Source organism: Sprattus sprattus, assembly GCF_963457725.1.
Source record: "Sprattus sprattus genome assembly, chromosome: 2".
NCBI lineage: Eukaryota > Metazoa > Chordata > Actinopteri > Clupeiformes > Clupeidae > Sprattus > Sprattus sprattus.
Window position 1 is genome coordinate 56,971,661 of NC_137921.1, and position 23,633 is coordinate 56,995,293.

General features: G+C 43.1%; 1 protein-coding gene across 1 annotated transcript in view; it reads right to left on the reverse strand.

Moving 5' to 3' along the window:
• Positions 1-1,327: 1,327 nt before the first annotated feature.
• The window catches only part of mcf2l2 (MCF.2 cell line derived transforming sequence-like 2), a 53,665-nt gene continuing 31,359 nt past the window's right edge, over positions 1,328-23,633 (reverse strand). Inside the window, exons 18-34 of the mRNA XM_080833312.1 lie at positions 22,529-22,598; positions 22,344-22,436; positions 22,020-22,112; positions 18,279-18,404; positions 17,372-17,593; positions 13,919-14,011; positions 13,169-13,247; positions 11,843-11,897; positions 11,595-11,686; positions 9,870-9,983; positions 8,472-8,561; positions 7,843-7,914; positions 6,790-6,876; positions 6,413-6,528; positions 5,795-5,910; positions 3,707-3,801; positions 1,328-2,747 (exon numbers count right to left, since the gene is read on the reverse strand). Of these exons, the coding sequence (XP_080689438.1) occupies positions 2,644-2,747; positions 3,707-3,801; positions 5,795-5,910; positions 6,413-6,528; positions 6,790-6,876; positions 7,843-7,914; positions 8,472-8,561; positions 9,870-9,983; positions 11,595-11,686; positions 11,843-11,897; positions 13,169-13,247; positions 13,919-14,011; positions 17,372-17,593; positions 18,279-18,404; positions 22,020-22,112; positions 22,344-22,436; positions 22,529-22,598 (1,717 nt within the window). The 3' untranslated portion in view covers positions 1,328-2,643. The remainder of the gene's footprint in view (positions 2,748-3,706; positions 3,802-5,794; positions 5,911-6,412; positions 6,529-6,789; positions 6,877-7,842; positions 7,915-8,471; positions 8,562-9,869; positions 9,984-11,594; positions 11,687-11,842; positions 11,898-13,168; positions 13,248-13,918; positions 14,012-17,371; positions 17,594-18,278; positions 18,405-22,019; positions 22,113-22,343; positions 22,437-22,528; positions 22,599-23,633) is intronic.

Sequence of the window (23,633 nt, forward strand, 5' to 3'; positions counted from 1 at the left end):
GAAGAGGCCCAGTTAGATGGAAGCACTTTGTTCTTAGCTGATTGTTACTATGAATACATAACAATAACCTTTTCAAACAAGAGACTCCCTCAGAAGTCCTACAGCTTTGTTCTGCCCTGGTTTCCCTTGATGCCATCTCTGGGAGTTTGTTTCAGGGACAAGTGCTTATGATGTATTCTGCCCATGCACTCTGAGTTGGGATGCAGTTGTGGGCGCCTTCAGAGAATCCCCTGGAACCTGTGTGGAGCCTGAAGGATAAAGTGCTGAGCGTCACTAGGTTTTTTTTAAAGTTTTTTTTTTTTAAACTCCTGTGCCTCTGTATGCTCGTCACATCCTCCCCAGCCCCCCCCCCCCCCCCCCCCCCCCCCACACACACACACACACACACACAGACAGAGCTTGAAAGGCACTCTCAGTAGAGTAAAGGAAAGCTCAGTGAAGCAAAGACTTTGCCACCCCACTTTTTCCCCAGTGCCATTCTGGTGGAAAGCAAACACCTATGTCCTCACTCGCTCACCAATTGCCTGTTGTGGACTAAATGTTCATGTGGCAAAAAAGAGAATCCTTTCAAGAGTGGCTCATACTCCCACCCCAAATGTCAGGGATTGTTTGCTTGAGTGGTTGAGAGGAGGTTCCAAATAACTTGTTGTTGTTCCCCTAAAAGTTCATGTGTCTGTCTCATGGGAGACTAAATGTGCCTCAGTTGAGAAAACCAAAACTGGCATTCAGTCAAAATTGAGTGAGTGGCTCTGCACAAGATGTCCTATTCAGAGGTCAAAAAGCATGATTGCCCTGTGGTGATTGGATTAAGAAGACAGTTTAGAAATATTTGAATTTTGATGAATTAATCATTTTAAGCAGTAGCAGTATAATTAACAGTATTGATTAACAACTTTAGAACATGCCGGTTTTTACTCTATAATTGTATTCACTGCAGACAGTCAAATTAAAACTTAGAGGTAGGCTCTGATTGAGAGAAAGCATTAGGTTTTAAGTAAATGGTTTAAATCAATGGTATTATTCTTTCCCTGAAGTATGTCATTATGGTCAGGTACAATCTCATCTGAAAAATGATCCCAGGAAAGGAAAAGACACCACAGTTAGCTGATACAGTCCATGTATTTCTCATATGCGTACAAATGTACAGACAGGTAATTAACACTTCTTATACATTCCATTGACAATGTCCAAACAGATTTGTCAGAGAACCCTTATTCTTTTGTTTTAAATAATAGCGGTACATTTAAATAGAAGATATGACAATGTCATATGAATCCAACAGTCTGCAGTCAAGACTAATGGCATTTGTTTACAATCATCTGCCCTTTCAGCAAGAGTTCAAAGGTCCAGTCTGAAACTTAATAGACAGCTTGAAAAGGCTACAAAGGCCTGCTTTAACTATGGAACGGTGTAATTCCATGTCATCTTGAGAAAGCCTTTAAAACATCTTTATACTGTACATATGTATTTCTTGACATTTCTATTCCTATATGATGTCCCTTTATGAGGACAGTTGTACTGATGGAATGCGTGTTTACTTTAAAATTTCAGAAACAGTTCATATATGGTATGGAATCACTACAAAGTACAAAGGGAATGCACTTTAAGAGCTGGAATAATATTATTGACATAATATACAAACTTACATAAAAACATTCAGGTATGCAATACTGTAAGAAAATAGTACTGCCACCTAGTCCCTACAGTACTATTGGAATATATATGATGGTCAGAGTTACTAAAATACTGAGTTGATGTGGTAAATATTCTCCTTAACTGACATATTAATTAAGGCATCATGACCATAGGAAATGTGACTTTGGTCACTTTAGCTAGCCTGTAAAAGGTATTTGAGATGGATATCTTCATGAAATATATAAGGCCAATAACCTTTTAAAACCCTTACATATATACCTTGACATTTTTCAAATAAAATGTGTACTTTAATACAGCCAGGAAACACTAGTTTAGAGTATACAAATGTACAGGAAAATTACACAAATCTTCAAGAAGTGCTGTGTATAGGAGTCAGAAACTAGATAACAGGTGTAAAATTCAGCAGGACAGTACAGTTGATAAATGTTCTCTCAGAGTCATGGTAAAATCAAGCCTGTTTGCAGACCAGTCACAGTAGGTCATGTCATCCCAAGCTTGTGACACACTGTATGCATTCCTCATTTTGTTGTGGTATTTTGAGTCCATCCATATTGTCACTGGAGTGATTCCCCTTCACCAAGGTTGAGCACTTTTAGCCAAAGGAGGGCAGGCTACACAAGCCCCCACGAAGGCACAGTAAAGTTTGGTAATGAAAGCACTGAGCACCATCTTACAAGGGCTTGAGATTCTCCCGGGGCTCTTGGCTGACTGGGTATGCAATTTGTTGCTTGACATTGGCAGCTGAAGTAGGACTACTGAAGCCAGAGGGAGCAGTTTACCACCATATTTGTCCCCCTCTCCACTCTCCTCATTCCAATATGGTTGGCCATACTGTAGCCTGATGGGGCAATGATGGGACATTCTTTGCAGATGTTTAGGTCTGGGGTTTTTTTGTGCTTTTTCTCTGAAGAGGTTTTACACGGGCATGTGTCCTGCAGCATTCACTTAAATGCATGGCACTGAAGCAAGGTGGTGGAATCGCCACTCTTAGATGCAATTCCGTCGATTTGCTGTAGCCACGTCACCCGCAGCGTCGTCCTCATTGTCCTCGTTGTCCGTGAGTGCCGCGGTGCACAAGTCACTGAAGATGTCTGTGTGAGAGAGAGAGAGAGAGAGAGAGAGAGAGAGAGAGAGAGAGAAAGAGAGGGAGCAGAAGGATAGTGGAGGGTCAGCCACGCACATTCCAACCCAGGACAAAACAGCTGTTTGAAGCGAATGAGTGCCAAGCAACAGGGGAGTGAGGAATGGGGAGTTTAAAGATTCAGACAAGCAGGACAAAAATAGCTGGGGACAATGGCACTAAAGGATGCAGCACACACTACGACCAAAGAAGGGGAGTTTCCAAGAAGGCATGTTATTGCGAGAGTAACATATGTGATGAGATCCTTATTTCACTATTCATACTCAGTTTTAAATACATTGTTTGCAGGGTATTTCATTTTTCGACTCCTCTTTTTTGTCGTAGGACCATACTGAGACATACAAGTTAGAGCATTAGCACTATGTATGCAACAGCACAGTTCATCTTATATTCAAAAAGATAACCAAGGCAGTAAAAAATGAAAAAGTCAGAGTCATACATTTCATTAAATGCTTGTAAATAGTATGAGTTCTCAAACCTGATTTTCAAACGGCAAAGGAGCTGTGCTGCTTGCAAGTGTACACTCGCTGCGAAGCTCCAAGCAAAATTATGCACATGCCCCAAGCAAAAGCCTCTGCTGCTAGTGTCCCAATTAAACCCAAAAAGCAGTTGTGCAGACGAGGGGCCTGTGACTGACAAAGCACTTGCTATACGAGATCAAGACAATCACACACCAAGACAAGTGCGAGCGGTGAACATGACAGGGCCAAGCTTGGAGGGTGGAGGCGGAGAGGGATCATGCCACAATGGATGACATCATGCTCGGCTCCGTCCCCCACTAGCAGCATAGCAACACAAGCCAGGTTCCCTTTCCCCCATGTGACCCTCTCCAAATCCCTCACGGGAGTTAATGAAATTCCTTGTAAGTGCTTGCTTGCTTAAAATGGACACTGAGTTAGTGGGAAGTACCAGTGTTACTGTAAATCTCATGTCTTCCTGCAGTGGCCTGTAGTATTGTGGCTGGCACCAGACCTGTCTTCTGTGTAATAAGGTTCTTGACTAGCCTATAACATGAAAAAAAAACAACGTTCAACTTTAATGGAGGGCTTAAAAAAGGCACGTTCCTGGGCTGGGAGAACTCAAAGTAAGGCGAAACTGGATTACTCCCTGCCACTGAAAAGCTGACACTCGTGGCGCCTTTGAGCACAAAACTTCAGATATTTCCATGAATTTTTATCCTGAGTTCCTTCAACGCTTGTCTCTGAACTGTCACTGAGATGTATTGAAGGAATCGGAGTTGAAAAATATATCAAAAAGTCAGGATTTGAAACAGCTTCACCCACTTCTTAAGTAAGCCTTAGTGAAGTGTATGCATTCATTTTGACATTCAACTTTAGAGGCAGTTTTCTTACCCGACCTCGTGGATGTTTCAAAAAACAGTTGAGTGTGAGCTTACCAAGAGGTCTCAGCACGAACAGTCCTGACTGATGCAACACAGGTGCTCACAGCAACACCATCTCCCCTATCTACTGCTATAGCATCAGGAGTAAAACGATTCAGTGTCATTACTCTCTGACTGAAATGTACTATCAACAGGAGGCAGAGGACACAGCCTGCACAGGGATTCGACATGAGGAATAGATACTTCTCATCCAGAGAGGCATGTGTGGCAGGTGGTAGCTACAGGGGAGAGGTTGCTAACTGTGGGAGGGGGCGACTACGTAAGAATTCAGTCAGCAAAAACAGCCTCTCTGCCCTAGCATGTCACACACTACTGGGCACATGTTGATTGAGTCCATGAAAACCCACTGAATTCTTTATTACTTCACAAGTGTGACTTGAAAAGTTGAAGAGTGGAGGGAGGGGAGGATAGTGAGTGAGAGAAAGAGAGAGGGAGAGTGAGAAGGGTGTAAGACACTCTCAAGGCACCAACCCCGAAGAGGCGAATGACTGAACGTGGTTTTGAGAAATGAAATATGCATGAGGTGATGAAATATAAGCATATTTGAAGCATTTTTAAGTGCAGGCCTAATTTCATAGGGTATTCATAGTCCACCCCCTCCCTCCTGAAAAAAAAGTGAAAGAAAGTAAGAGAGAGACAGCATTTCAGACTCTCATCCATTGCTGGCTGGCAGGCTATTTCTATAAGTGGCAATAACAACTCTCGGCGGAGGAGGAAGGATAGCCCGATCAATTATTCAGTTCAACATTGTTTTTCGTCGCCAATATGGTACACTCATCTGCCAAAGAAACATTTTTAATATGCCGGATCATTGGGAAAAAAAGCTTAGAAGGGAATTAACTTTTAATTTCAGATGGGACCACAAAGAGAAACTCAAATAAGTTTCCAATCCTAATAGGTTTCCCTCTCCACCCTTACCCCCAAATAACATGATAAAGTTGACTCGAGTATACTTAAAGTGATATTCCAGTGCATAATTCATTCAGCTTCCACCATTAATTAAACGTTCTGTAGCGTTTTTCTTGTCAAGTGCTTGACTTTGAAGAACAAGATTGCTCTAAATCACCACCTCATAAATTCAAGGCCACAATATTACTTACGACTCATAATAAAATATGGTGATGAGAAAGTCAACTTGTCACTAATTACACAAACAGGCATAGCAACAGACCTAACCAGAGCATTGAATGGGTCATGCTTATGGATGGATGAATGATGATTTCAATTTCAATGTTCCAACAAGTTGCTAATTAATGAATCGCAAATGACCCAAAGGCAGTGCTAAAAGGTTTAAATGGGAGCTATGTTGATTTTATTTATCTTTTTTTGTCTCTAACTTTAAAACCAAGCAAAACAAAATAACACCTCTAAATTATTTTACACAGAACCCAGGGTGAAGTGTTCTTCAATATTGTTATGTTACTCTAAGAAGATTAAAGCTTTAAGTAGGCTACTTAAGCATAGAACCATGCCTCCCTCTAAAGGCTAACCAGCTGCAGGGCCACAGTAGCCATTGTTGCTTCATCATGAAAGAGATGTTCTCAGACACGCACAGAGGACTCACGGCCAGTTGGGAGTGAAGTCTGATATCTTACCAGTGGCCATTCTCTGCTTCTTCCAGGAATTGCACTATTTCCCCTGACTCAAGAGACAGATCCTGCCCTGTCCTCGCCTCATATGCCAGCTGGGCCTGGAACCGCTCATTTTCCCCCTGAGGATGGAGAGAGGAAGACAGAGAGACAGACAGGAAGATTAGACAGACAGACAGACAGACAGACAGATAGACAGACAGATAGACAGATGGATAGATAGGAAGATAGATAGATCTAGTGAAAGAGACGAAATAGAGAAAAAGACCAGTAGCTAGTGTGTGTGTGTGTATGTGAGAATCTTCCATCCTGAGTTACGTTATCATGATGAAGCCGGTCCATTAAAACGAGTCTCTCATACTCTCACATATCAGACAGATTATAATGGAAAGTGAAATGCTGGGAGTTTGAAGCTGCGGAGAGATAGACCAACACCAGGCTAATCCCTTTCCTTTTTTGTCTTTTAAATGTCAAGTCCTCAGCTCATGATAATGAGGATCAGTGCTGCTGGGAAATAATTACCCTGAGAAAGACTTTTCGGAAGGGATTGGGATGACTCAAAGGCAGATCGGTGAGTGCACAGGGGGGAAATACACATGCAAGGACTCGTTTAACGGAACGTACATTTTTGTTATTGCTCTCATCTTCCCCGTCAGACGAGTTTGAGAGCTCCTCCGCGCTTGATGGTATGGTCTCGAAATCTTCTGGGTCCATCGAGGGCAAGCGTCGCTGGGTCCATCCTAAAGAGGATACATGGGAACAAATATGGTTATAAAACGGAATTACGCTGTTGGCAGTCTGGGATGTCTGAAATAATTTCGTTTGGGGATGAACCAAATGCAGGTTTCATACTTGGCTCCCCAAAACATAACCCAGTTCATCCAGCAACCACACGTCACATAACCCAGTTCATCCAGGAACCTCTTATATCACGTCACTTCCTCCCACCACCACCACACACACACACACAAGAAGGGTACTGGTTTCCTTTAGACATTTACCTGGTTGGGATGTGGATCTAGGCACAGCTGAGTTGGTACTTGTGGTACCTTTTTGTTTGCTTTGGGCTGGAGCACCCGTATGTACATCTGGGAGAAAATGGAGGCTTTATACACTGCACAGATATCCCAACAAGACGCCAGAAGCGCTTCACAAACACAGAGCATGCGCAGTTTGCAAACTTATACTCTCTCACACACACAGTATTTGCCAAACAGAGGAATGCTGCAAAACACACACACACACACACACACACACACACACACAATCTTGCTCTCTGGAACTCCCCTTCACTGATGCAACGACGGGAATAAATCAGAACACTCAAGTAACTGACTTCTCATCATGCATATGAAAACAACACAGGGTTCCATGCAGTTCTCATGCTCAAAATGAAAAAGCAATAACCACATTACAAAACCACATCACGACGACACCAACATCATCACCAACATCACAAACATCACCACGGCAACACCAACACGACCAACTTAAGCACTGAATCGTGAGGGTGACTAGATGCTCTGTGTGTTCCCCATGGCAGTTCATTGCTTCGTCTCAGTTGTTGTTTTGCCAACAAAATACTGTCTCAAATGCTGATTAAAACGTAATAATTAAAACATTAAAATTAGTTAATTAAAATGTGGCGAAAACACTCCTCCTCGGGGGGAGTTGCAGTGCAGCAGCAATGTAGGGGCTCAGGGCCCACGAGGACCCAGGTTCGAGTCCTGCCTGAGGTCATTTTTAGAGCCCACTTCCCATCTCCCTCCCACTCACCTCCTGTATAATCTTCACTGTCCTATCAATAAATGTCTAGAAAATCCCACCAAAAATGTAAATTAAATAAACCTCCCACCCATCAGCAGAATAGAAAATCTTAAGAGGTTTGCATCTGGTCACCCTGTTTATGAACTTAACCGTGCAGAAAAGTTTCAAGCAAATCATCTTTAACATGAGTAACCAAACTTCAAATCAGGCAAGAGGGTTGCAAGAGGGAAATGAGTTCCGACTGTTTGGAGCCATCACATGCATAATCCATGAGCACTAAGCAGTACCTTCGTAACCTAGTGGTGTGGGGTCGCTCTTAATCTCATGTCTCTTGGATCTAAGGCTAGAAGGAAGTCGACCTGTATGAAGCAATACATGTATACCTGTAAGCCATATTGACGAAGAAGATCAAACAGTAATAGCTTGTTATGTTGCTCTAAAGTTACGAATATATCAGAAGAGGAATGAGGAAGGAGAGACACGTTTACAAAAGGCATTATTTTGTTTTCATCTCCCACAGAAACTTCCGGCTGAACTCAAACACCTTACAACGCACCATCAAAGATGTCAGGAGCCTGACGCCCTCCGTTTATCAGTGATGAGATTTCTCTTAAATATTCAATGACATTTCTGATGTTCCAGATTTTTTTCAGGAGAGGCAGCTCAGAGATTTTTATTTTCGTCATTTCATAAATCATACAGCAGCTCTAATGCACAAGACTGGTTGAGAAAATGGCCTTTTATTTCCCCCTCGTTGTCATGTCGGAGTAGACTCCCCTCTCTCTCCTTCCCTCACCTTCCCTCTGAGTGATTGCGCCAGCGCTAACCTTTATGCACCTGCTTATGTCATTTTTATAAGGACAGCGTTAGCGTTAGGAGGAGAGGAAGGACATGAGAGGTCCATTTGACCAGATACCTTTGGTGGCTGTGCGCGTAGCGGTAGAGGCACTAATAGAGGCGGCTAAAGAGAAGCGGCGAGGAACCTCCATCTCCTTAGGTGCAGGTGCTGGAGTGAGAGGCAAGCAGAGGTTAGCAATTAGTCTCACTGCAAAGATGGCGGGAGGTGAGGTGAGGTGGAATGGAGAGCGAGCGGGGGAGGAGAAGGAGGGGAAGAGAGATGAGAGACAAACACTAATAAATGGCAGGAGCGATGGGAGCAGTAGCTGCCAGGATACTGCCTTTTTCTCGTCCCTGCGTATTGATTTCTGTTGTGTGTGTAAGCAGGCAATAAGCAGCGGCCGATGATTTCTCCAAACACCAGGCGGCTTAAGTTTATTAATTCATTTTATTTAGGGACCATAAACAGCCAGACGGTCAACAGGGAGACTGACGCGTTAGATGGAGGGAGGACACGGAGGAAGTGGGGGATGATTAAGACAAATAGCGCACACTTGGCGACGCAGGGCCACTTGACAGGCGCAGATGGGAAAATCAATGGAGGGGGTATGCTAACAAGATGAAATCAGCCAACAGCTGAAGTTCACAGACAGCCACGGACTCCGTAGGCCTGGCGAGGAGACGACCACAAACCTGTCTGTGTGCACATTTCTCAACAGAAACCTCAGCTAGTCTACATTCACCATAAGTGCTCTCTATAGCAGTTTGTGGTACCGCTGACAGAAAACAGATACACTTACAGTAACTGTAAGGACATCCCCCCCCCTCCCCCTTAATTTCCAAGCACAGACACTTATCTATTTCTATGTCATTTTGAATATCTCTGCTATTGACAAATATACCTCAGAGGTACAGTATGTGTGTAAATCTCAAGCCTGCTATTTTACAAACAAAATCCCCTCGGTAATGCAACGCCCTCACCATGGAAGCAGTGAGACAAAATGTCAAATATTTCGAATGGGCTTACATTGTTATTTAGACAGTTTTGGAGGCCTCTAATACAAACCACACATAAATGTCAAGAGCTATAGAGCAGGACATTGAAAAACTACGACCTGACATCATATCACCTCCAGTATCTCTTTTGGGGGTCAATGTTTTCCCTTTCTCCCTGCAGCTGAACGGCTCCCAAATCGGTTTAATGATGACGGGAAGCGCACTGTGACAAAAAGCTCTCCCTGACCAAATGAAATTCAATGTCTCTTTGGTCAATACAACAGATGGAACATGGGGAGACAGACGGACAGATCAATGCTGGATGAGAGGACATCGGTGGACCCCTCCACCAGTGGAGACCTTTCCCAAGGTCACATCAGGATGGGCAGTGGTGGGACGTGACACACAGAGGACGGGGATGTAAGAGGGTGAAGGTGGTGGTGGGGAGGATTGATGATATGAGGAAATACTATTAGGTTACCTGAGGGAAGGGACCTGCGGTTGGACAGGCGCTGTAAGGTGAAGCGCTTTTTAGCAAGAGCAGAGCGGTCGGGGTTAGAGCTGCGATCAGGATAAGTGTTGGCGGCAGCATCAGCTAAAGGAGGGAGAGGACAGGACAGGACAGGACAGGACACTAGTGAAGTAGATGTTAGTTGTTGAGATAGAGATTGCAGAGTTACCACTGAGATGAGAGGGAAGAGTGCTGGGGGTGTGTGTGCGGAGATTCTCTGTGGAGGTCATAAAGCAGTTCACTCAAAACACCGCTACACGCAAGAGTACATGTCAGACAAGCAATCAATCCATCAAGCCTCCCAACTGTTCATTTCTGAGGGCTCTATTCATCTTTTATCTATATTTCAAACTTTCAGGTGAACCAACATTCAATCCACCTAACTGTCTGCAGACTTTTTCTCTTTACATAATGATTAAAAACCTCATGTAGACCTCTAAATGTTCATATTCATATCAAGGCAATATTGACTGATCTATCTCAACTTTCGACAAGCTTATTCAAATTCTCATACCCCCTCATGAGAGGGATGTTAAAAATAATCATTGTGTAATTATCACCTTTATGTTTTAAAAAGTGCAGTATGACCAGAATTCACAGGTTCACAAGATGCATTCACACATTCCCATCAGCATCACCGCACTCTTGGTATATGTGTTATTCCTCTCCCAAAAGGTTGATATGTAAATAATATGTGTGAACATACGCATCTCATCACATGTTTTCACTTAGATTCAAACGACAAGGCATGTACAATAAAGACCAAAAATATCAAGGACTCATTAGGAAAGCTGCTTTTCTCCTCCCCGGCAGCAGACACTCACACACTATGGCTAGGTTTTTTTGTGATTTAAGCTATTTTTATGTCTGGATGCTATCTTTCGGTCATTCTCTTTAAAATGTTAGAAAGATGGCTACTTAGTGCATTAAGTTCAGTTAACACCCTCAAACAAAGAAGAAAATCACAGACTACTTCAAAGTGCTGATCAGCACTTAACTTTTGATAGAGGCAATGTTCTGAGGCGGAGAAAGGGCGAGGGGCTTCCAGTGCTCTTAGTAGAGCGTAACCCTTCGCTCTGGTGTGTCTTATGTGGAGGTGGGGAAGGGGTTCCCTAAAGGCACTGGGATGTCTGTTGGCTGGGGGGTTAATGACTGTCAAACCTACCACGGCAGCTTGAAAGACCTGATATTCTCCCTTTAAAGCCTCCTTTAGCCTGCATCTCATTAGACACGTCTCTATGAAGACATCTCAGCTCTCCTGTGAGTGTGACACCTCACAGTTCATACATTATGCCACCATTTGAGATGTTACCTGTTGGGGCGAACGAACCCCGGGGCTGGGGGGTTCAGGTAGGGTTGTGTTAAGAGGGAGCCGGCTAGACTGGGCTGACTCTGAGCATGGAAAACAAAGTGTCTGCTTGGAGATAACGCGTCTCCAATCAAACAATTTATGTCTAAAGGTTTCCAGGGTAACAGTGGTTGTTTAGAAGTCTTTACATGTGATGATGTGTGTGTGTGTGTGTGTGAGGGGGGGGGGGGGGGGGGGGGTATATGTAGGAGAGTGTGTATCTGCTCGTGTCCATGCGAGTCATGTCTATTTGTATGCACATTTGCCTGTGCCTGTTTATGAGCATGTGTTTGCATATATGCTGTTTTGTGTGTGTTTGTGTTTGTGTGTGTAACCTGAAGGTTTACCTCTTTTCTGTCGCATGTTGGGGCTAGGGTTACTGCGCCTGAAGCCGGTCTCTGGACTTGAGGAATCAGACTGCCTGAGGGCTAGTTTGTTCCTGGTGGAAAAGGACAACACATGTCAGCCAACACACTTATCTCACAGAGCACTGTTCCATGATGGTCATCACACCGGATGCCAAGGTCATTTATAAACACACACACACACACACACACACACACACACACACACACAATTGGAGAAGGCACCCTACCTCATGGGAGCATGGTAAATGTTCTCTGTGATTCTTTGATGAAGCTGACTCGCCTCTGTACATAAGAAGAAATAAGACACAGTTACTCCGACTGGATTGTAGCCTACATTTTCTGCCTCCCCCACCGAACCCCCTCCCCTCCCGCCCCTCGCTCTTGCTCTACATTAATGAGGCAGCCTCTGTGGATTTTTCTTTGCTTTGTGCTCCTCCGAGTTTGCTTGACATCCGTCAGGAAAATCAAAGTGTTGGGAGCGTTTGATATCTCTGACTCAGAAGAACGATTTTCGCGGTGGCTACTGACCATGAAAAATAAATAATAAAATAAAAACTCATTCAAGTCTTGAGCGGTGCTAAGAGCCCTGAATGCTGCAGTGCACCAGAACCCAGGCACACAGACAGGACACCAGCAGTGAATGTGCGGCCATGGCGTAATACCCTGAACCCCCTGCAGGGGGCGATTGTGAGATCGGATGAGAAGATGTTGCCTCTTCTGTACAGCTGGATTGATGTGACATGTGTGGGGGGGTAGGGGTTGGAGAGGAACAGCGGTGAGGCTTGTCTGTGTTTGCCGATCACTAGGGGGAGGGGGGGGGGGGGGGCAGAGACTTTGTGTTGTGGTCTGGCCTTCGGCCGGCTGGTCCCGGAAGCTCTTGTTTCCCTCAAGCCACACACTGACTTATTCAGCAGACAGCTGCTACTGTGTGAGTGTTTGAGTTTCTGTATGTACGGGTGGATGAATGTGGGTGTGGCATTGCGTGTGTTGGTGTGTGAAGGTGTGTGTGTCTTCAGGCGTATGCGGCCTTCTGTGTAAGTGTGTCTGTGTACTTAACACATGCTCTCTGCAAGCGACTTCATGGCCTGAGGTACGTATATGCTGCGAATACAAATGGCTCCATGGTCTGTATGGAGGATGCACACGTCCCTGTGACAGCAACCCCAGGCCTGTGTGTTTAGTGCAAGGAGTATGCAAACACCTCCACAACCTACCAACCATAAAGCCAATGCACTCTACCAGCTGTCTCCCACACCACACACACACACTAAACACCTTGATTACACCCACCCACACACATATACCGAAAATACATAGCTTTACCCTAACACACACAGGCACACACTCAGACATGCAGACTCCATCCCAATACACAGCACCAGACAGACTATAAACTCCCTACCCACACACCCTGCATCTCAGCTTGCTCTCACAGGCATGATTCCACCCATGGCCCAGAGAGAGCCAGTGATAGTGATGCTGGGATGTGTGTGAAGTGGGGAAAGTGAGGGTGGGGTTGTGCCTAACATCGCCCCCTTCTGGGAGCTCCTTACCTCTGCACGCCTCCAGCTGACACGTCAACACTTTGCGGATCTCTGTCACCCACGTGCTCTTCACTTCCATGGAGGGGGCCTGGAATGACACCAACACACACACACACACACACACACACACACACACACACACACACACACACACACACACACACACACATATCTTGAAATGCAGTTTCTCAGAGTGCACTGTTTACATCACAAAGTCCTCGACTATTCCACAAGTCAACACTGCTCTCCAGTGGTCTACTATAGGAATTGCAAATCTCCATAGAAAGCTCACAACAACCAGCTTAAAACATCAGCAACATTCCCTGGCATCAACTCAAATGATTGGGCATCCTAAAAAAAGTATACATTTATTTTTCAAAACAATTGGCTTCCAAAAAGAATGCAAGTGACTTCACGAATGGGCCTTCCTGTGAAACCCCTAATATGTATGCCCCACGCAGCCGTCAGTTGATTTGGGCTCTTGTAATAGCAGATATGAGGAAGTCACCATGTTTTGACAGTTGTTTCAGGTTGTGTGCCTGTTCGTCTCATGTAGACCAGAAAGAATATGATGTGGCACGGCAGTCTCAGAGCCCGTATTAGGTTTCTCACTGGATTGGACTGCTCTGCCCCCAATGACCCATACTGAGTAACAATTGAGGTTGTGCCCCTTCTATATGGCATAAACTAGCCTAATAAACATACACACACACACACACATACATACATATATATATATATATATATATGACTACAAACCTGAATGATGTAAACTTCCTCTCGTCCATTGTACCACACTTCAAACTTCTTTATGTCCCCCTTCACATTCTCTGTGATACCAACTGCACTCATCTATGAAAACAGGACCAAAGAAACCACAAATTTGAATACTAATATTATTATAATATTCATAACTAATACAGAAAAGATGAAAGATCTCACAATGTTAAATGTAAACGAAGTTAGTCATCCATTTTTCCAAGGTTGCTCCTTTAAGACCCTTATGAAGCCCACCTTAAAATTTAGGACCAAACTAGTGGGACCATTTTTCTAACAACCTCTTGTTCTCATAAAGCTTGCATAAAAACACACATAATACTGAGAAATATCTATGAATTTGTAACAGATTTTGAAAGGGTATTTTTAAAAGAACAAAGCAATCCAAATGGCATAAAATAGATTCAAATCTGAAATGAGTGAGAGGCAAGCATGTATAATACCCACAATTTGGCAAGCAAATAATTTGAATCAGTGGTGGGAGATGTATGATGATGTATGTACCCAGAGAAAATTGTAAACGTAAGAAAGCTATGAGGTCTGGGGATAGGCTCCCCCTGTTGGACAATTAAAAAAAAAAAAAATCCTCAAATGGTGACGTCTGAGGAATTTTGAGGAAATTCCTGTGCAGTTTCGTTGTGTCTGGTTGAAATCGTGCACCCTCATCAACTGATAGAGAAATTTTAATGAAGACATTGTTATTGTATTTTAATCTGCTTGCTTTTCCTGTGTGCTGAGGCCTACAGGCTGAGGTCTTGAATACTCTCTTGCTGAGGCAAACCACCTGTTTTTGTACTGATAATCATGCACACTGCCTAACTCTCAAGCGATGGGACGGAATACCGCCCTTTGTGTGATGAAACCTGTTTTTTCTACTCACATAAGGCTGGCTGCGCCCAGCTCTTCTTTGGAGTTTGTTCATGATATTTGGTTGTGACACATCTCCCTCTTTTGCAAAAGATAAAAGTACTATTTTAAATTGCTGGTCTCTGTCTCATCAATATTAACGTCTTAATATAATGTATCTAACATCCACCAAAGGAGCTATTGTGACATTGCCTGTTGCTCTCCCTCTAGTCTAGATCCACTCCCTCTCGATCAGCGGCACCTGACTAGCCCTCACTGGCTTTCACTTGACACTGGCGAGGGGTCTTAATAACTGAAATCTGCATCTAATCAGGCTGCAACAAGGAAGAACAGTAGGCTACTACTCCGACAGACATAGATGTGAAATTATGTATACGTTAATAACTCCAACTGCAAGTCCGCAGTATATTTTCTGAGCAGTTGGCTTGTTCTCGTGATAACAGGCTTAATTTAGGCTTGGCTAACGTAGGCCTACATACACAGACATGCATCTAGCTGTCACTGGTAGAGTATAAAAATCCATATGATCTGGTTTATAATTTGTAAACAATAGAAATACTGCAAACGTTTAGATTAACTGATCTACTTGTAGTAGGCCTATATTTGTATATTTAAAGCTCATTTAAATATTACAGACACATGCAGTTTAAATCCATGCCTGTCGTTTTTTCGCCTTTGTGATTTTTTATGAAGCATCGCTTCATCTGTTTAAATGAATAAACCGCCCCTAATCTGAATTCGAAACACAATGTAGTGCAGACGTACGTTTGCCCCTTCGTTGGACATTTTACCGTCTCACTATTCTGAGGGAGCAAAAGTCTCTTTTCTGTACATGAGGCATTCATGTTCAAGTAGGCTACGGCATATTTATTTATGAGTATATCAAATGTCCATCTGATTGACAGTTGAGGAATTCAAGGCATCTAAATAGGGCTGATTAAGGTCAACGCCCAATGGCCGTGTCTGATGCGCGTCAAAAGATGCGTGAGTTTAGAACGAACTTGTTTTAACGGGGCATCGCCCACTGGCGACGTCTGCGTGGACACAAAAGTTTAGAACACGTTTCTATTTCTTGAGCGTCAGGTCCATAGAAATGGCTTGCTTTTCAATTTGATCCACATAATTTTACAGTCCTCAGCTATTTCAGCAAACTTCTATGTCACTGTGTGTTAAAAACATGACATTTCATTCCTTAGCAACTAGCATCTAGCCATTGCAAATTTAAATTGCACTGAAACACTGTGTCTGACATAACTATGGTTCAAACTATCGCTAAAAAAGATCTTGTTTTCACTGTTTTGACCGTTAATGGATGTTTCAGAACGCAAGGTAGCCTACATTCCATGAATCGCAGCCGAATGTCGCCGCCAGTGGGCGTTGTTCTTTCCACAAAGGTGAGAAGATCCTTGACGAGTTCATGTGTTTTATATGACTATACTATGAGTTGTACGGAAAAAGTACATTCACAAAATTTGTCACCAACAAAGTTGGACAGCAAGGGGCGTAAATGATACCACATGTGGGAACTGGACTAACTGGCATCCTGTTGAGTAACTGCAATCTCAAAGGAATTCAAAGTTTGTTGGGTGTATAAATCATCCTGTTGAGTAACTGCAATCTCAAAGGAATTCAAAGTTTGGTGGGTGTAAAGGGAAAACACTGACTGTTACAGAGGCCAGGATGAAAACAATAATTTTATCATCACCAAGCACTGTCTGAGTTATGGTTCCGATATCGGGGTCTTCCCACAGAGTGCTTGGAGGTCTAGTAGTTTCTTACACCATTTTATAACAAGTACAGAACAACTTTTCCCATTTGGTTGACCATGACTGTAATAATGCCATGAAAGCGTAAATACAGAATTAAACATAGTAATTAATGGGCAATTAATAAAATTATCAAAACATACAAATAATATCAAAGCATCCTGTTCAAAGTCCATTCTTCTGAAAAACCATGATGTTATCAATGAAATAAAGGCAACAGTCAGATGCTGAGAGAAGAGAACAACACTTCAGAGAGAAAGAGGAAAGGCAAACAGGATATTCCAAAGACAGACTTCATGAGCCAGAAAACTTTTTTTAAGAAAGTGAATTAAGGCAATGAATTCACGGTCTTCTAGACTTTGTTTCTGTGATGTTCTGTGAATGTGAAAGTGACTGCAGTAACCCAGCTGCTGTGGTCTGGAGGTATGGCTCAAACTGGCATGTGTATCACTATGGGCTGAAAAGTGATGGGTCCCACTAATCAATCAATTAATCAGTCAAACAATAAATCAGTTCCTATAGGTACAGGGAATTTGTCTCACGAATCTCAGAGAATTAGTGAAAAAATGGGTCACATGACTATCTTAAGGTTTTATTTACAAATTAAAGTTGAAAATAGAAAATCAGTCAATCATTAGTCAATATGCTGTTCATGGTAATTTCTGAATGTTAAATATTTCTAATGTATGCTAATTCAGAGGAAAGAGTGTGTGCTTCTTTAGAGACGTGTGTAGAGTGTAATGTGACCATTCATCAGCATGTCAGACAGGATACACAGAAGGCTTGAGAGGTCTCAGCTCACCTTGAGAGAGTGCTTGAAACTGTACGAGGGGGATTTCTCATGGCCCTCCGTAGTTTCTTCACGCTTTTTGCAGAAGAGCAGCATCTTGTAGTACAGGAAGATGTGCCTCTGCATAGGCTTGAATCGTGCAAGGTCCTTCACTTTATTGTGACCTCTTTTATGGTCTGTCCACACGTTAAAGGAACCTTGCATTAGCAGCTTCCCGAGGTCAGCGAGGTTACCCTGAATAAAGTAAGGTACAAATACATATTAGAGTAAGCAAAACACACACACACACACACACAAACACACACACTAACACACACACACACACACACACACACACACACACATACACAGCCAAAAGCTCTCTGCAATGACTCTGAGCATTAGGTGTAATTGTCTAGACAGGCTCACAGAAAACACCATAGAGATAATGATGTGAATAGTCTGCCTACAGCCCGTACTGAGAGGAACACATCCCATTATGTACCCCACCTGTCAACCCTACAGCCCGTACTGAGAAGAACACATCCCATCATGTACCCCACCTGTCAACCCTACAGCCCGTACTGAGAGGAACACATCCCATCATGTACCCCACCTGTCAACCCTACAGCCCGTACTGAGAGGAACACATCCCATCATGTACCCCACCTGTCAACCCTACAGCCCGTACTGAGAGGAACATATCCCATGTACCCCACCTGTCAACCCTACAGCCCGTACTGAGAGGAACATATCCCATGTACCCCACCTGTCAACCCTACAGCCCGTACTGAGAGGAACACATCCCATCATGTACCCCACCTGTCAACCCTACAGCCCGTACTGAGAGGAACATATCCCATGTACCCCACCTGTCAACCCTACAGCCCGTACTGAGAGGAACATATCCCATGTACCCCACCTGTCAACCCTACAGTACCTCGAAGCCAGTGATGGCAATTTGATGCATAGAGTCATTGACAGACTTGATGATGTCAAGCATAGTTGCCAAGGCCTCCTCCAGTTCTACAGTTCCCCCTGAGTTCTTGCTGCACTTCAGCATTTCCTGAAAGAAAAAAACAGACAAGGCATATTTTACACAGAACCTTACAGCATTTGCAAAAGTGCACTTTCTGGAAATAATGATAATCTCAAAATGTCAAGATGCACTTCCTCGAAATAATGATAATCTCGAAATGTCAAAGTGCACTTGCTTGAAATAATGATAATCTTGTTTTTTCACTCTATGTCCATCTAAAAGCACCTAATCATGGTGAGCTATGAAGTCTGGCACATGCATCAAGCTGTCAAATTTGTCTACTTAATCCACAGATGAATTTTTACTGTGGTGTGCTCAACTACTGCAGACAATATTAGGCCTTTTAAAACAAAGCTCCATGGTGTAAATAACAACATTCGAAGCCTATAACTGCTGTGCTGCAAAAGTCACAGTAATGAGTAATGAAACAACCTAACTGCACACTGTTATTGATGACTTAAGTACAGTGAATAAAATCCAATAAATGTTAAGCATGTAGTTTGCCTCTGGATTGCTGAATTACTGATCTGGGCTACCCGCACAGATGTACTGAGGGGGAGGTGAACTATTGACTATTTATTTTATAACAACAACTCAAATGCACCTTCAAGTGTCTGTGCAAGAATATGTGAAAGAATGGTGTTTGTGCAGTTGTTTGAATGTCTACGTCAGTTAGGAAGGGGAAGTGGCCAAACAATATCAGTCAAAATGTCAGTCTTGGGAGTGCACAAGCGCAATTTGTGTGTTGAAGGAGTGGAAAACAAAGTCGCAGAAGGGTGCCGAACAGGGAGAGCAAATGTAAAATGAATGGATTCAACCCAATGTTTAGTGGTGTGTAGTGCTGGAAGCTGTTGGTGGAGTCTTGAGCTGAGCTGTTATTGGCCATTTTGATGAAGTGAGCTGATGATGTGGCCACATTTCTTGTGGTTCTCTTTGGGTGCCTAAATTGACCCAGGTTCATATCCCAGTTTCTTTCCTTAACCTAATCTGGGGTCATAATCCTTTGGGGCTCCCCCACTTCCAACCCCTTCCCCTCGTCTAACCTCGTCTAACGTGAGTTGGCTTCTAATTCTTACCTTACACTAACCCATCTTTGTAGTCCCGAAGGGGTTATGTTTACATAATAAGGCAGTGAATCAGTACAGTTCAGGCACTGAGATATGTATGCGAGATCTTTGACTGTGTTTGACTGATATCCTGTTTACTAACCTATCTCTGTTCTCTCCAATATAGTATGACTTGCAAATGCTGATGGCTATTATTACGTTGTTGATCATCACCTAAACCTATAGTTACATGCATATATACAGTACTGTGCAAAAGTTTTAGGCAGGTGTGAAAAAATGCTGTAAACTAAGAATGCTTTCAAAAATGGAAGTGTTAACAGTTTATTTTCATCAATTCTTCATAAATTAACAAAATGCAGTGAAGGAACAGAAGAAAATTCTAAATTAAATCAATATTTGGTGTGACCACCCTTTGCCTTCAAAATAGCATCAATTCTTCCAGATACACTTGCGCAGTTTTTGAAGGAACACGGCTGGTAAATTGTTCCAAACATCTTAGAGAACTAACCACAGATCTTCTGTGGATGTAGGCTTCCTAAAATTCTTCTGTCTCTTCATGTAAACCCAGACAGACTCGATGATGTAGAGATTAGGGCTCTGTGGGGGTCATACCATCACTTGCAGGACTTTCTGTTCTTCTTTAAGCTGAAGATAGTTGTTAATGACATTGGCTGTATGTTTGGGGTTATGTTCCTGCTGCAGAATACATTTGGTGCCAATCATACGCCTCCCTGATGGTATTGCATGATGGATTAGTATCTGCCTGTATTTCTCAGCATTGAGGACACCATTCATCCTGACCAAATCTCCAACTCCACTTGCAGAAATGCAGCCCCAAACTGGAAAGGAACCTCTACCATGCTTCACTGTTGCCTGCAGACTCTCATTATTGTACCTCTCTCCAGCCTCCAGCGAACAAACTGCCTTCTTCTACAGCCAAATATTTCTAATTTTGACTCATCAGTCCAGAGCACCTTCTGCCATGTTTCTGCACCCTAGTTTCTATGTTTACGTGCTTAGTTCAGTCACTTGGCCTTGTTTCCTTGTCGGGGTAGAGCTTTTTGGCTGCAACTCTTCCATGAAGACCACTTCTGGCCAGACTTCCCCGGACAGTAAATGTCTGTACCTGGGTACCACTGGTTTCTGCCAGTTCTGAGCTGATGCCACTGCTTGAAATCTTCCGATTTCGAAGGTAAATAAGCTTGATGTGTTTTTCATCAGCTGCATTAAGTTTCCTTGGCTGAACACTGCGTCTACGATCCTCAACGTCTTCTTCAAAAGAGCTGGAACTGCACATTTTGAAACCCCTGTCTGCTTTGAAATCTTTGTCTGGGAGAGACCCTGCTGATGCAGTATAACTACGTTGTGTCTTGTTGCTGTGCTCAGTCTTACCATGTAAATGGATAAAAAATAAACATTTATTGTTAACATTTTTCAAAGCATTCTTAGTTCATAGCATTTTTTCACACCTGCCTAAAACTTTTGCACAGTACTGTATATACGCTCTGTCCACCTACTTTGTCTCTTTCTCTCACTATGGGATGCTGGTGCCAGTTCTCCACCAAACTGCTATGTACAATGTCTGCTCTGCTTATGATACACCTACATACTGAAGCAGGTAGCGCCAGGACATCTATTTCACTGGCAATTTATTTCGTTTGACAAAGCAGAACCGTCCTAGAGTAATAATGCTTTGATTTCAAGTCTCAAGTACAACTACAAGTAACTGATGAATCATGGAGTTCAAATAGTTTCAAAATCCACAAATAAATGTCACGCTATTCACAAATGTATTTTGTGATTCACAAATATATTTCACTTGATTCACAAATAAATGTCACACGAATCGCAAATGTAAATGCTGTTACTTTTGTTTACAGACTTATGAACAGGCATTTGCAAACTGCTCACCATTTGCGAACATCCCTGCATTTATTTGTGGGTTTTTGTCACTTTCCTGAAACGGCTTGATTCAAAAATTCAATTTCAGCCAATCATATGGCCAATTTCCATAGGTCAGCTGATTGAGCATTCACTCATGTTGGTCCTGCAGTGGGATGCACTTGCTACAACTAGATTGTGCATGTGTGTGCGTGCATGTTGCATAGTTGTGTACTCTGCCTCGTCAGTGAAATTTACCACCAGCTGCTACTGCTTATCTTCTTCTCAGCCCCCCATCATATCTCTCTACCGAGCCGGCCCCAAGTAGATGGGTCCCCCTTATGAGCTGCTCAAGGTTTCTTCCCATGTAAAGTTTTCAAAGTAAATGTTAATAAAGCTTTGGACAAAAACATCAGCTACATGCCTAAACTATTACTATAGCTAAATAAAGCTGAACAATGCATATAGATCATAAAAACTGATCAACAGGTGCCCTAAAAATAGATGTTTTGGTGTGCCCTGTTCCTGCTGGGATTAGCATAAGCATTTAGCATATTGCTTAGCTTTGCTTTGTGCCTTTCCTGCAGTGTACTGTTCTGAATATGATGACATGTTGTTTAAATGAAATGACAAAGAGCACTTTGAGAAGAATGCACAAACAATAACCTTCGGCATTCAGTGGTAAAGAACTTGCCTTTAGCATTAATTGGTATTTTGTGATCCTCTGAACTGGCTTCAGTAGGTATGCATCCAGTGACAGCTTGTGATCCAGTCTCTTTTGGCATTCCTGCAGTGAGATTTCAGTGGAAATAAATCAGGTGTGTGCTACTTTTCTGTGGATGTTTCAGGAAATGTTTGTCATTAAGGAAAAGTTTTCTCAATCATTCACACACCCATGCATATAACTTCAAAATGAGATAACATGGAAAGAGAAAGCGAGAGACAACACTGAGACAACAGCGGTAGAGAAGAGGCAAGTGTAAAGGCAGATGAAGGCAGAGAAAAGCACGAGTGAGACCTGGAAGAAAAGACTGTCTCCACACTGTCTCCAGAGGGCTTCAGAGCGTGGCTTGTTCTGGCAGTACTTCTCATAGATCTGCAGCTCTTCCTTCTGTGAAAAGAAACCGGGGTTCAGCCACTCCAAAAGAAACATTCAAGTGCCACTCAATTTTCAAAAAGTGTATACAACCTGATGCCACACACCCTTTTCAAAAAGCAAATTCCCACCAGCTCCGGCTTCTCACAGCAGTTTTCTAGCTCTTTCAGGAAGGTTCTGGAGAGAAAATTACACACAACAGCACATCCTGGATACCGGAAAATGCTGATTCATACATTTGTGTGGACAATGGCTGTGGTCAAGTAAACATTTTGTGTATTAAATTCCTTCATAGAGAACAGCAACAGAGGAAGAGGATATGCACGTATAGAAAGACACAAGGGGTTTACTGTTGGACGGAATGGGTATGGTTGCAGTAGAACTGCATTCTTAAACTGAACTATGTCACTCTTGTGTGATATGTAACAGAATCAGATAACGTTTTGTGCATGGGTCTCTTGTCATACGATAGCATCAGCACTGTCTGGTTACCAAAACAGCACTTCACATCACAACACAGTTGATCATATCGTTGGATGCATCATTCAGTCCATATAGAGAGTGACAGCAACTGTTTTGTCGCTAGTGAGGCAAGGCTAGGTTGTTAAGCCATAAGCTGACAGATAAGAGAGGCTGCACCCACACTGTTGGAACAGGTGCTGTATATAATATATGTGTTGGTGGGGAAGAGAGATCCAAGGCAGTTGCCATGGCCCCTTTGTTCTGGCCTCTTTCACCCTCCCTGTAACACGATCCAACCCAGGGGTGAGATATCGCAGGGGGCAGGGAGGCACACCCCGAGGCAAGGTGAACAATTTGGGACCCTGTCCCAGAGGCACTGCATGCCTCCACTCACACAGGCACACACACACACTCGCACAAAATGAAGAAAAACACAGGAAAATACCCTTTGAAAATGTCTTTGTGAGCTAAACAAAAGTGAAATAAACATAAATATAAAACAAATATATACATATATACTGTATACTATATATATATATTGCACAAAAAATCTCATGACCAAAGAAAAATTTGCAGCTGAGAGAGAAATAACGAGAGCAGTTGTAGCAGGGGATTGTTGAGCAGGGGGAAACCATGGCAGGAATGTAGGAAGTGTGGCTCTGAGAGTGGTTACCAGAGCAGCGTAGGAGGGAAGTGGGAAGGTGGGGGTTGGGCAGGGGCCTGAGGGCTGGGGGCTGGGCAGTAGGTGGG